The following is a 13,920-nucleotide window of genomic DNA, read 5'->3' on the forward strand; positions in this document are numbered from 1 at the left end:
TGTAATGGGCGCAGCAAGCACACATTTGTGTGGTTATTTGCAGTCCTAGGGAGCAATTCAATCACTGCCTGACTTTGGGAGTGGGGACACCACTGTCTGAGAGAGTGTATCTCCGAAGTCCACCTTTCTTGTCTGTCACTGCCCACAGCTTTACAGAGTATGACCATTTTTTCCTGATGCATGGCAGTGTCTACTCATACTTTAATGTAACAAACAATAAAGTGTTGTTATGATGGGAATGGTATACAGTAACCTAAATGTGCCTGTTACACTTTAGTCTCTAACTGCAAGCCGTAAGCAGAGAATATGATAACATTTTTGTTCAGTGAGCCATGTTTTAACAACATATTTTTTCACTAATGCGGCATAAAGAGAAGAGGACAGACGTTGTGTTTGGGCAGAAAAGAACCAGAGCACAGTACTCCTTTTGAGGGAAAAAAAAACAACAAAACTGTATAGAGTTATCTTTTGGGACTGCATTTTAGTGAGTAGTGTCATATTCAGCACCAGCCATGAAATAGCCCAAAATTTTGCAACATAACCTGTGTTTTAAATGCAAGGAATGTAAGTTAAATGGCATTTAACTCAATGCACTTTTGAGTAAGCTTCTTTCCCAATTTGCCAACATTTAAACATCTGTTTTGCCTGTGGTAGTTTCCAGAAGTGTCTACCATAAAGTACATAAATGGGCCATCCAAAAAATGATGGCAAATCACTGTTTAAACAGCTTATGCTCACTCACAAAGATTTACTCATTCTTCCTGTAAACCTCATATTTAAGGAACGCTGACTCCGGAAAGATGAAGTGCTGCAACTTGCTTGATCTTTTGTGCACATGAATACTAATAATATTTTAATTTCTGAAATCTCCACCAACTCCTTTCTTCTGACTGTTTTAAAGTCCTTTATATAGAAGTCTTCTGATAAATTAATTACTCTGAGAATTTATTTAGTTCCTTTCATGGCAGAATTAGCTACCTTGAAAATACCTGAGGTAAAACAGATAAAAGAAAGAATTACATGAAGAAATAAAATCCCCCTCAACTCTGACTTAAATAACAGGCTCAACAAGACTGGCAACCACGATGTAAAATTAAAATGGGAAACTATAGAAAAAAGAGATAGGAGATGCTACATAGTTTTCATCTTTTTCATCTTTGGTAGATCCAAATCTGCTGCACTTATCATGTCAAAGATAACACACCTAATTTCTTCAACAAAACCAGGATATGCTCAATGAAAGGTCTGATCTACTCTTAGTACCCAAGATATTCTGATGAAGTACATAGATACCTGCTTCAGCCACTGACTAGAAGAACAGAAGGAGAATTAATGCAGGAGGAGAGATTTAGCTAAAACTTCTGGCATTCTCAATATTTATTTTGATCTTTCCTCTGCCTTATATTTATGCTCTGCCTTAGCTCTGTGTTGTCCCTGAGGTCGTGCCAGCACTACTTCAAGGTAATTTCTCAAAACGAGAAATCACGAAGTATTTTCTTTCTTTTCAGCACACTTCACTAGTGGCTGGAGGAGTAATGGTGCTGAGATGATGGGTTTGATGCTCACAGGGGCCTCAACCCACTCCCAGCTATCTGCAAAGCTGAATGAGTGAGGATGGGGAGATTCTCAACGCAGTGTGCAAACACAAAAGACTTCCCTCCTCAGCATTGCCAAGACTAACAGATAAGCAAACCTGCCTTTTTGCTGCTAGCCCACACTTGACTCTGCATGCACACTGGCTGAGCACAACACCATCCTTGATATTGCAGTGGTTAGAAAACATAACAATTTGCATTAATTGCTTTTAGTGTTCGGAATTATTTTTTAAAAAGTCACCATTTCTCAAAGTTTACAAAGCCCCACAGCAGAAGAGACATTTTCAGAATGATTTCTTTCAATGCTGTGTGGCTAATACAGCATACTGAATTTTAAGATCATGTATTTATTTGGGAATATAATTAAGCAAGTACTATTTTCATCACTGTAAATATATCTTGGAACCAAAACTAAAACTCCTGGTACAGTGCTGTCCTTAAGCAACTGCAGATCTGTATTTTCACAAACACACAGCCTGTGTACCAGAGTGAACAGATGAGATGCTCAGAGGAGAAAAAGTGGCATAGACTGGGAAGTTGTTGGTGTGCTCCCTCACTTCCAGCCCCCTGACATGAATCCTGTAGAATTTTTTATCTGATCTCTTGGATTAGAAATGGAAAACGTTGTGCAAATTATTTCCTAGTTGTCATATTGGATGCCTGAAATGATATTTTTGGTACGTGGATCTCTTTTCTTGGAAATAATAAAGACAAACCAGGTTTCAGTGACTCTATACTCTAATAGCTCCTTGTGTCAATATAAATACCAAGCTGGTATCAGCATGTAATTTTTTGAGGGAAGTTGATTTTCTTCCATTTTCCATTTTCTCCCCAACAAGGGACTTCACAGTATATTCTTCTTTCCACTTAGCATAGTCAGAGGCATCTAATTCTTGCTCAGATGGAAGAGAAGTTTGGGGCCATATGAAGCTCCGTATCTCCCCAGTGGTTAAGGCAGTCAGTAGTTACCTCTGGCCTTTGTGAGCTCAGCATTTTCCAGCTATTCTTCTTCACTTCCCTAAAGAGCTCTATAAAAGTTAACAGCACAAACAATATGCTGGATATTAGAGCAACTCATACAAACACACTATAATGGACAGGCAGCTTGATGATTTTTCTCTCCTAGGGCAGGGTCTACGGCAAGAGAAGCCTTCACAGACCTTTGTGTAAAGCTGGTCCTTAAGAGACAGGAGAGATCATCGCCATCATTCTCAGTGCAGAAAAGTTAACAACAGTCAGGTCACCAACTATTTGTGATGTTAGAAAGAATCACTGGGAACAGCATTCTTGTTTCAATTTCTTCCCTGGGACAGACTTGCTCTTCTCAGCAGTTTCCCCTCGAGGAACATTATTACAAACAACTGTCCTATTTTTATGCAAATTCATGTTTTACAGGAGATAAGACAGTAATGATAAATTCTTCCAATTTCCTAACACTAGATGAGAAAAACTCCACTCCATAAAGAACCAAAATTGTAATATCAGAGTGTCATTCTTAACGGGGGTGAAATATATTCCCTTATTAGCAGGAACAGAACATCATTTGTTCTTGTAACATGATCTGGTTGCCTGGAAAGAAAAATCCTAGTTAATCATTTTATTTTATTATATTTTTTCCAATGACTGAAATTTGCGCAAATGAAAATAACTAGGGATTCATCATGAGCTGACAATACTTGCGGATTAATAATGGGTGGTGTCGCATTTCCTCTAAATTACTAACTACCTTGACAGACAGCTAATAAACACCGCAGCCCAGCGCAGCAGCCTCCTACACATCACAGCATCCCCTGGGTGTACGTCAACACAACATGCGCACATTAAGAACATTGATTATTTGCATAAATTAAGGTCTGGCTCTGCCTTACCTTGTCTCCTTGTCCTTGGGCATTGTGGGTGACCCATAGCCAAAAGCCTGTTTGTCGATGGGAGACGGCACAGCCTCTGCCATGCCCGGGTGGCCGAGGGCACCTCGCACTTTGGCATCCACAAATACGGGTGGTCCTGGCTCCTTTTTGAAGGACTGGCGGCTGGGAGAGGCCCTGTCAGGCTGGATAGCGTGGGGAGGGATGTGTGCACTATGGTGGGGATGGATATCGATCATGCGCATATCAGCCACGCGGTGGGGCGAGGCGGGAGGTGTTTTAGAGCTGAGCGTGGGCAAGTGGCTCTCCGGGTACTTTCGTGGCTTTTGTCTGTACAAGGACTGCTCCAGCATTTCAGGCTGCATAGAGGGGTTACAGTAAGTGCTTGATGACCTCATGGCACTGCGATGGTAGGCGACAATGTGATCGGAGACATCGAGGGGGTGTCCGCTGTGGGGTGCAGCCACGCTCATCCTCCCCTCGTGAAACAAGTACGGGTCCCCGTATAGACCTTCATTTCGGATCAGGGCCAAGTTTTTGTTACTCATGTCCTCATCTGGTTTCACATCCCGCCTCTCCAAAATGGCGCTTGGGCTGGGCGATATGGAGCGTGATGCCGACACACTGGAGAGCCGGTCCCTGGGGATGGTGGCATTGCCCGGAACACCCATGGGACGTCCCCCTCCGTAGGGGATCCTGGACGGAGAGGGGGGCATGGAGTGGGGCACTGGAGTGGAGGGCGGAGAGCTGGGCATCGCGTGGGAGGGGTGCGTTGCAGATCCGGAGCGGGAAGCGCTTGGGCCATCTCGGCCCATATAGGCAATTTCCCTCTGCATCTGGAAATGAAAGGAAAAACATACAGGATGTAAAATTACTGAATGAGCAAAACGTGATGCGGATTGCGACGACATCAACATTCACAGAAATAAAAACTACTTTCAAGACTAAATAATTTGTCATCTGTACAAATAAAACATCTTGGGATCTCAGTGCCTAAAGAAAATAAGCTGTAGACAGCAATAAAACAGGCTGCACGTTAAAGGGATATGAGAGTTTTAAAAATACATTTGTTCATGGAAATACCATATTATCCTACTCTGTTATTCAGATATACAACCTGAAATCAGGCCTAGGTGCTCCAGGTACACATAGCTGATACAGACTTGAAACAGTTCAATGATCAGATGTACATGCTAGAGTTCACTGATTCAACACAAGGAAGAAAATACTGGCATCACAAACATACCTGAACTCCTTAGACACACAAACAAATAAACATTACAACTCATTTTCCATTTACTTCTGTGCAGGATTTGGCTTTTCCTAATACCTTGATGTGGCCTTTATTATGCAAAGGGTACACAAAGCATAGGGGATGTGCGCAACATTTACTGACACTCAAGTTACATGAAGACTGTCAGTCCCTATAAAACATGTGCCAAAAGTTTCTGCACCGCAACCAAGGATATGAGAGCCTAGGAAAATGCATAGAGAACGTGCTCAGAAAGCTAGCAAATATTATACTTTTATAATCAGCATCATTAATTGCTAGCAGTAAGGACTGAGCAAATGAGGAAAAGAAAGGGAAAACGTCCTTACCAACATATCAGTGCTTCTTACTTAACTCCCTTAACTAAGGCCATTGCAAAAACCGGCAGAGAATACATGTGTTTCTAAGACTGCAGCATTACACTCTGCCCAACAATGACCTCTTTAGGTGACCGAGCAACATCAATGGCACACAGCAGAGAAATTCTCCCTCTAGCAAGCATCATGTGCTTGCTCTGGAGCTGTTCAGGTCAGGTGGATAAACAAGGAGATGAAAAAGTCAGCTGGGTTCCACCAAGTACATGAGAAAAAAATTAAAGCTTCTAGAATTTGTGTCGGCAATTTCAGCTTCTCTCTGCACCATTTCCAAGGGATTCCTAAAGTTACACAGCACACACTTGTGTGCAGTGGAAGTCATTGATCTAAAATCTTCAGCATTTTTCTCCCCTTTCACTCCTTGCTTTGACAGTGCGACTGGATTCACTGCAGTAACAGTGATCCATGGCTGATGAGGCAAGAAATTATATTCTTTCTATTCCTGCCCCACCACAGGATTTTCTGCTGGTAAGGGAATTGCAGTGGCGGTATATAAACAATAGCAGCTCTCATCACAGCAGGCTCCGCACTTGGGAATTACAAATGACGTTCCCCAGGGCCAGAGATCAAAAGTCTGCAGTATCAGGTATCAAAAAGAAGAAAAGAGATAACCTGATTGTGGCAGCAGCAATAATAAATAAGCGCAACAGAACAAAGGAACGAGTTGGGATGGGTCAGAAGCATTATCCAGCCAAAGGGGAACATGGGATAGCTTTTTTTAATTTTCACAGGCAATTACTGAAGTCTGGAATTTAAAATGAAACAGAACTAATCAGTATTAATAAAATTATCAGAGGGCATTCAACAGAGTTCTTCATCTGACTTGAAGAAACAAGGCAGCACACCAAGCTGTGCTGTGCCAACAGAACAGAAAGACTCCTCCCAACTCTGAGCCGCTGTGGGCTCACACCTATAGAAACAGACAGCAAGAGATATTTTGCACTGAGAGAATGGAGGAAGAAAGACCACCTTGGTCCCCAACATACAGGCTGTATCACGTCCTGCTTAGTTCTATCAGCTAAAACTGCAACAGTTCCAACAGTATCTGGCACACAAACCACAGGCACTGGGATACACTGGGTTGCAGTGAAAGGAAAATTCTGATGTTTCCTTCTACAGAAGAGAAAATTTCCATGGGAAACTTTGAAAGCAATAGATTTTATATCCCCTAACTTCTGGACTTCATATTCCTGTATATACTCATTCGTTCCTCATAAGTTAAAGAAACCTGTCAAAGAAAAATACCTATTTTCCATCTTACCATATCCCCATACTTCAGGATGGAAACGATCAGTTCAAATATGTAGCTCAGCTATTGCTCAACATCCCGTGTTTGAGTACTGATGGTTACACAGCTATTTACTTTTGCTCTTTGCACTAATATAGCCCATGCAGTGCACAGCCTGAAACAAGACTCCACTGGGCTAGGAGGGCACAAAGCGTGAGACCACAGCCCCTTCCTGAAAGGTTCCCTTTCTATTTTAGGACGTGACTCAGACCCTGGGTGGAGCGTGCAGAAGGGGAGAGTAGCTGGAGCCATGGAGTCTGGGGTGCCCATGGCTGGAGGACTGGGGCATGTGAGCTGGACAGGGCTGAGCGCCAGGCAGCTGCAATGGTCACATTACAGCACCTCCTGCCACCTGTCAAGATTTTCTACCTTTTTCCCTTCTCCAAAATCTCCAGATTCTTCATTAATGGTAGCTTCAGAAATTCAAACAATGGTCTCTTCATGCTTCTCAGCTATATATCTTCTGTGTGATATTCAAGGCACACTACTCTATCCCGTATATACGCCACTTTCTGTACTGTACTTCTTCCTGTCCCACACATATACTTTAATACGTAGGCTGCTTTGAGCCACATGTTCTTAGTCTTATGCTACATGACTCAAGACAGAGAAAGAGGATATTGGACTCATCTGAGCCTGTAAATACTAGGTGATGTCATAGACAATTGCTTTGAGAAGAAAAGAAAGAAGATCTTTTAATGTAGGCATAGGATCATGAGCTTTTCAACTGCAGCTATGTAATATATTTGCCTGAGGGTGTGGTTTTCTTGAGCATATAGCTCTTCCTTGTTCTTGCTCTCTGTAGCCTGTACGTCCTTGAAATAGAAACTTGTTTGTCAGTCCTTGAGGTTCAAGTGTGGCGAATGGCTAGTACAACCATTTCTGTATGAAACACTGGAGGCAAAAGAAACCAGTGAGAATCTTAAACATTCAGTAGTAAAAAAGATCACACCACATTTAAGCATCTCCTGAGGAAGTTTCTAGTCAGTCTAAGTATGCTGCAGTTTGTAAGATACAGACTTGGATTTCTTCTTTTTTAACAGAACAACAGAGGCATTGGACATATACTGAAGAGTGAATATCAGATAAAACTAGCTATGTTTTTTATTTCAAAATTAGCTTGCGCACTCAGCACACATGGGACAGGGCACAGGGAGCTGCTCCCACAAGCACACCAGGGCAGTGGGAGCTAGCACTGCGCTACTGCTGATTCATTAGCACCACACCAATCCTTCATCTCCCCAAGGTAGCTGGATGCCCAGGGTGCACCCTGACTCACACCGTTATCTGCTAACATCTCATAGGAAAGCACAGGCAAAGAGAAAAGTAGGTGAGGGTTTCTGACCTGGCAGCCCTTCCCATTGCTCTACCAGGCCTTGCCTATCAAGAGAGAGCACCACAACTCGTTTCGCTCCAGGGATTTCAGCCTGCCAAAATACCTAGATGAAGCATGTTCCAGTAATGATGCTCATCCCTGCACTGTCCTGAAGACACCCTGGAGTTCCCAGTAGACACCATTAATCACCTCTCAGGCATGCAAAGCTATTACTTTTTCTTACTTTCCTGTCAGCACCCTTTATTTCCCTGAGGAAACTGCACATCTACACCTAAAGCTGGGTCACCCAATAGTAAACTGAGGACACTTGCAAAGAATTTTATCAAGAAATTGGACAATCTTTGATGCAAATGCTACATAAAAACTAAATACTGATAACAAAACTGATCAATTCATTACATAACAAATACATTCAAGGTAAAGACACCTTGCTCACCAGAAGAAAATCTTAAAAATGAGGCAGTCCTTCACTTTGTTAATCAGGGAAGGTTTACATAAGGAACCCCAAACCTAGAAACAACATAATCCATTAGTTCTTCTCTAATAAAAATAAATTGACAGCCTTACTGTCCTAGCTGTCCAAAACTCTCAGTTTAATCATTAGTTGCCCTATATTATATTGTATCTGTCATAGCTGGTCTTTCACCAAGGTTGGGTTTGCACAGCTGAAAGCACAAATGAGCCTCTGCAAAAAAATGTCAGATAGAGTTTTGATATTTCTAAAATAATATCATTTACAATATGGCATAGTGCATTTGGAAATTACAGAAATGGTAAACAGTTTGAAAATGACATTTTTAAGTACATGTACCATGATCGTCTCTCTAAAGCCAAATCCTCATGCTATCAGACATCACTGAAAGTTCGTCACACTTGTTTGTCCTTGCCTTTTCTTTGTGTCTCTTTTAATTCCTACAAATTTCCTCATCCTGTTGGGCCATTACAGAAAAAGCCAGGCTGGCTACATCTGCGGATTCCTCCAGCTGCCCAATGGCATACTTACAAACTGCAAGCACATTACCATCATCTTAGCTTTTTCTGGTCAGGAACTTTCCAATGAAAAATAATTTCATCAGGCAATGCTAACTTAAAAGAGCTCCAAGATTTACTAAAATGTCAGTTAAACAAAAGTGAGTTTAAAGTCCTCCCTGGCAGATTTAAGTCAAATACCAACATAGTTCCTTATCAAACATCCCTGGAGTGCTCTAGAGTTTTGGCTTTCCAGATTCACAGTCCTGGGACAACTTGGTCAGTTGTTACTTGTCAGCAGTTACTCCTGCTGAGGGGTAGGGACCCCAGCTCTTCCATGGTCTCTTCAGCAGTGAAGTACTGGACAGTTCTGCAATGACCTTCAAGACCATGGAGTAAGACAAGCGTAAGTTTCAATGTCTTATCACTCCTCAGCAGTACTTTCAGACTAATTTAGTAATCAATTTTGGCTGAAGATGGGTCCTCTGATGTCCCAAAGAGATACTTCAGGCAATGAAACAGCTAACCTACGCTAAGCTTGGAGTCCTGGCTTCAGCTGAGTCTGGTCCACAGTACAAATCTCTAGGAGTCAGTTTCCACAATGTTTTTTCATTATCGGAACCACATGCCAATAATTCCAAAATAAAACTGATTTCCAGTGTTCAATCTTGCCATGAGTGGGGAACTCTGAGACGCACCTAGGTCTGTTCTTAACATGTCCCATATATTTCCATTACCTTTTTCTGGATATTTTTCTAGATAAAGAGTTTTCAGAACTCCCTAAGAAATACCAGTGTTTTTTATAAATAACTTCCCATTCTTAGTACACATCTTGGTTTCAGTTCTCTAGCTTCTTTTGCACAGTTTTGATATATGTCCAGCTGTATTATGGTGCAAGAAGAGTTGTACTCAGAACATCTATGAAACTGTAGTTTTCTGGTTCTAACGGTCATGCCTGAAAAAAAACAGTTTATGGGACGTAGATGGATATGGTATCTATATTGTTAATCCTATGTGGTTTTCATTCAACAATGCTGCGATCAGCCAGAGTAAGACATCTCTGAGGATAAGGCATTCCCCCAGTTTCTAAGTTCATACACTTCTTTCGCCAGTTACTCTTCTCCTGTGTGAATACTAAGCAATTGTCTTCACCATACTACTTGATGTCACCATAGCATCTCATCCCCACGCTTTTCTACCTGTTGTGAAGATGTACAAGGGATATGGCAAAAGCACTATCTTAAGCTCAAGAAGAGAAAATGTAGGGTATGATATTTCAGCTACACATATACTGCCTTGAATTAAGCACAGCTCAGTCGCAGCCTTATTCCCCTTTCCATACGATAGAGCATCAAACACATTCTTAACATTATTGTCCCTTTCTTTATACTTACATCTTCAATGCACACTTGTCTATGAACCCAGTCCCTACAGCTATCCAAATGTTTTACCTCAAGGTACTTTACATGTCTCAGTATGTCCTTTTATATCCCTGACTACATATAAACTTAATTCATACCATACCCTAAAGCTCCCATGGGGAAAACAAAGAATACCTGTTTCACTTTTTACCGAATGTAAAACAGATCTGTAAAACTCTAACAAAACAACTTTAATGGTAATATCAAAAATAATGTTTGACTGCTTCACCTCTCCTCTAAGTCAACATGCCTGCTGAAGATGGATCTTGCAAACAAGCAGAACGGAGAGTTTCAGATCAAATCCTACAGTCTGATCCTTCAGGCATAATTTCTCAGCTGTCCTGATGCTACTTTGGGCATTTGTTTCAACAATTAAAAACAGCAGCAGTCTTATTACAGTCTTACCCGACGTTACCTACAGAGAAACAGCATCATATCCGATAGGATTTTTGCTCTGAAATAATTAAAGCCACTTACTGTTACTTAAGGAAATCACCTGTATGGCTACAGCAGTAAGATGAACATTTGGTTCCACTTCTTCTAATAAAGCGCTTTTTGTTTTCGGCCTTGAATCTAAATCCTCAGTCTACAGTACAACATTTTATATATCCGTGCCTTCTGGGAAAAGGTTTTTAAACAGAAAATGTTCCTTGTTCCCTCTGCTCACAACAGGGACAGGCCATCTTGCTTTACCCAGTCATCTAGTAACACTGCTTCAATAGACTGAAGTACTTTTCCACATGACAACGCTGCAATTTCTCCTCCCCTTTGAAATTAGTCACTAAATAACCTCCTTGGCATGTCACCCAGTCACAAACTGTGCAACGCTATGTGATTCAATCGCTCAGCCATTTTTTAATGTGTGCCTATGAGATGTATGGGAGACTAACATTACGGAATGAAATACAAGGGAGACTCACAAAGGGGAAAGCCATAAATAAAGCAGCGAGTCACCTCCTGTTAGGTAGGAGAGGGCATTTTAAAGGTAACAGTGAGAAACACACACATACTAATTCCCCAATAAGAGAAGATCTCTAATTACTTAGCAAAGCCAGCATAAACAATTCTAGAAAAAAATACAGCCATCATTCAGTTGGAAACTTGGTAGCAACAGCTGGCAGGAGGAAGCAAGAGCCCCTTGTGCCCGGCACAGCACCCAGCCACGGGACCTGGCTGTCTACTCATTAACCAGGACCTGAGCTTCCTGGCAAACCTGAACCTTGGGGCCACCATAAATCAGTCTCAGAGATAGCTACAACACACTCTGCTAGCCATCAGGATTACCCTTCTTTCTTTTTTTGTTGTAAAGTCACACTAAAGAAGGGAACTGTCAAAAAAACCCCAACTACCAAGAACAGAAAGACTGCATCCACCCCTTCCATCCTCTCACTCCAAAAGACCAAATCATACAGAAAATGTATTCTTACAAATGCAGTATTCACAGTGTGAAAGAGGAGGGACTTAAACACCACAGGGTAATCCCATGACACGAGCACTTCATAGCACTGCAGTTTTCTTCTGTACTTTTTGGCCATGCTTTCACGCAAGAAAAATATTGCTTTTATCAACATGACTGGCATTCAAAAGAATCATACTATATTTTAAGCACATGACCATGAGCCAACATCAGTGTAAAAAGCCATTTACAAGGGACCTTACTGGAGTAAGGCTTCTATTTCAGTGTATTCCTCTCAGCCAGAGAAGGAAGCATCACTCGCTTCTGTTACAAAAGGGTAAGCTGACAGAGAGCATTTAACATGACAAAGATCAGAGCACATCCCATAGACAAAACCAAAAAACCTGGTGCCCCACTCCCTACTACACCCTGCCCAGCAGCAAGGACTCCTCCAGATTTGCAGTCAAATGAGGTGTCTTCTAATTCCTACTGAACATTGTAAACTTGTGCACCATTACTGGTCTAGCTATGTAGCGTAATGGAAGCAGACTTACCATGAGTGTAAAGATATTCGTTTTGTCTTAAACGTATCATTTGCAGTTTCACTGTAAAAATATTTTGAGATATTCTTTGTATGATATATTTGCACTCGAGCTATAATAAAGTAATATTTTGGCACAGAAACAATGTTAAACCTATTTATTTTTATTTCAAATTTAATCAGTCAAGGCTTGTTTCTTGCAGTATAGGAGTAAAGCAGTATTTACTGCTGAAGCATCTGGTTTATATTTGGCAGGGCTAACTAACCAGTCAAGCATCCCCTTTTAATGTATGGATGTATATACTTCACCTAGTTAAAAAGCTGCTTAGGTCTGCTGATCAACCAGACTCAAATACACCAAAAGTAAAAATAAAGGCAAATTATCCAATTAAACTTGTATGTCACATGCTTTCCAACAAATGCAGAGTATATTCTGCCATCCACATTCTTCCTTACAGCAAATAAACCTGCAGTGAGAAATCACATTATTATGCTAATATGCAGGATAAAAAAGATCACTATTTCACTGCAGTTTCTTTGTAATGAATTGCAAGCTGGTAGGATGCACATTTTCAGTAATTGGACTCTAGCATGATAAAGTATATCCCAGAACATCAGACATACTACAACTAGTTCTCCATACATCTGGCACTATATGCTATAGTCTTTGAGTATGTCTGATGCATATGAAAAGTTTTCATATGAGGAATTAATCATCTTTTAATTTTAAAATACATTGGGCACAACATCATAAATAGTGCAAGAATATATCACTACCGAGGCTGTAATTTAATATGTAGGTTCTAACAATGCATACAAACCATCGAAGCATTACCTTCCATTTCAATTACTTTATCAGAGCCCTCAAGTCTTGTCTAACTTGCCATGTATTATCCCGTGTTTAATTACTTGCCATCTATTTGTTTATAATATACTGCACAGAACAAGAATTCCTTTCCAGTTAACCCCCCATCTAAACAAAGGGCATGCCCCTAAGAAGCACAACACCCTACGCTTCACCAAGATCAGGTCTGAAGGTCTTGGCTAGCTTACTACTTCCACATCTGTGTTTATGTCTATGTTAATGACAGTTACCACTGAATAAAATCTCCAGTCACCCTACTTTATTCTACATAATTTACAACGTTAATCTGTTGGATCCTTGCATTAATTAGCCCATCACATTAATTTATCTTCTCTTTGCTCCCCTCAAGTCTCAGTGGAAAAGTGTTAGAGACACATCAATAAAATACACAGCTATAAAGCCACAGAAATTTCTGAAGCCTGCTATGGGGCATACGAGGCAAACATGTAACTAACTTATTACTTGATTGCTGATCAAAGTTCTCTCAGCTCCTGATAACTGCTCTTTTGGTCCTTATGCCCTAATAATACTTTCCTGGATGGAAACAATTAAGCAGTTAATGCTGGTACTGCTGTAAACAACCATTTCTTTGACAGAAAACAGGGGAATACAGGCTCAATGGCTCGTCACTAGCTCAGCTTGGTTTTGCTGTCAGTACTCCGGAGCAAAGTGTGTGATGGAGTCAATAGGGTCTTTCTTAAATGCAAGAAGTTCATTCAATCCAGAATCCAAATGGAAAGACATTTTGCTGAAGATGTTTTTTACAGCTGTTTTCTGAATGCTTTTTTTTTTTTCCTGGCCTTTTTGTTGTTGTTGTTGTTTTCAATGAAGATTTGTCTCACATGGCTTCTTCATTCCTACAGCTCACCCAGCATCTCATTATGATCTAAGAAGACAAGAATGGAGTAGGACAAAGACCTATACATGGACTTGTCTGTAAAATCTCCTGTCTGCAGCCTCTGTTACACAGCATGAGAACCACCACCAGCAGCTTTCTCCC

General features: G+C 41.0%; 1 protein-coding gene across 31 annotated transcripts in view; it reads right to left on the bottom strand.

The window, feature by feature from the left end:
• Positions 1–13,920, bottom strand: part of KIAA1217 (sickle tail protein homolog) — a 277,578-nt gene that overhangs the window by 45,678 nt on the left and 217,980 nt on the right. For 26 of the 31 annotated variants that reach the window (XR_003074153.3, XM_046938245.1, XM_015282038.4 and 23 more), the window contains one exon: positions 3,464–4,296. Coding sequence is in view for 30 of the 31 variants with exons in the window: in XM_046938245.1 (XP_046794201.1) it covers positions 3,464–4,296 (833 nt within the window). In the remaining variant the exon portion in view is untranslated. Of the gene's footprint in view, positions 1–3,463; positions 4,297–6,365; positions 9,078–10,595; positions 10,844–13,920 lie in introns of those variants that run through there. The other 5 variants (XM_046938247.1, XM_046938246.1, XM_040695776.2 and 2 more) reach the window with 3 other exon arrangements.

Source organism: Gallus gallus, chromosome 2 (genome assembly GCF_016699485.2).
Source record: "Gallus gallus isolate bGalGal1 chromosome 2, bGalGal1.mat.broiler.GRCg7b, whole genome shotgun sequence".
NCBI lineage: Eukaryota > Metazoa > Chordata > Aves > Galliformes > Phasianidae > Gallus > Gallus gallus.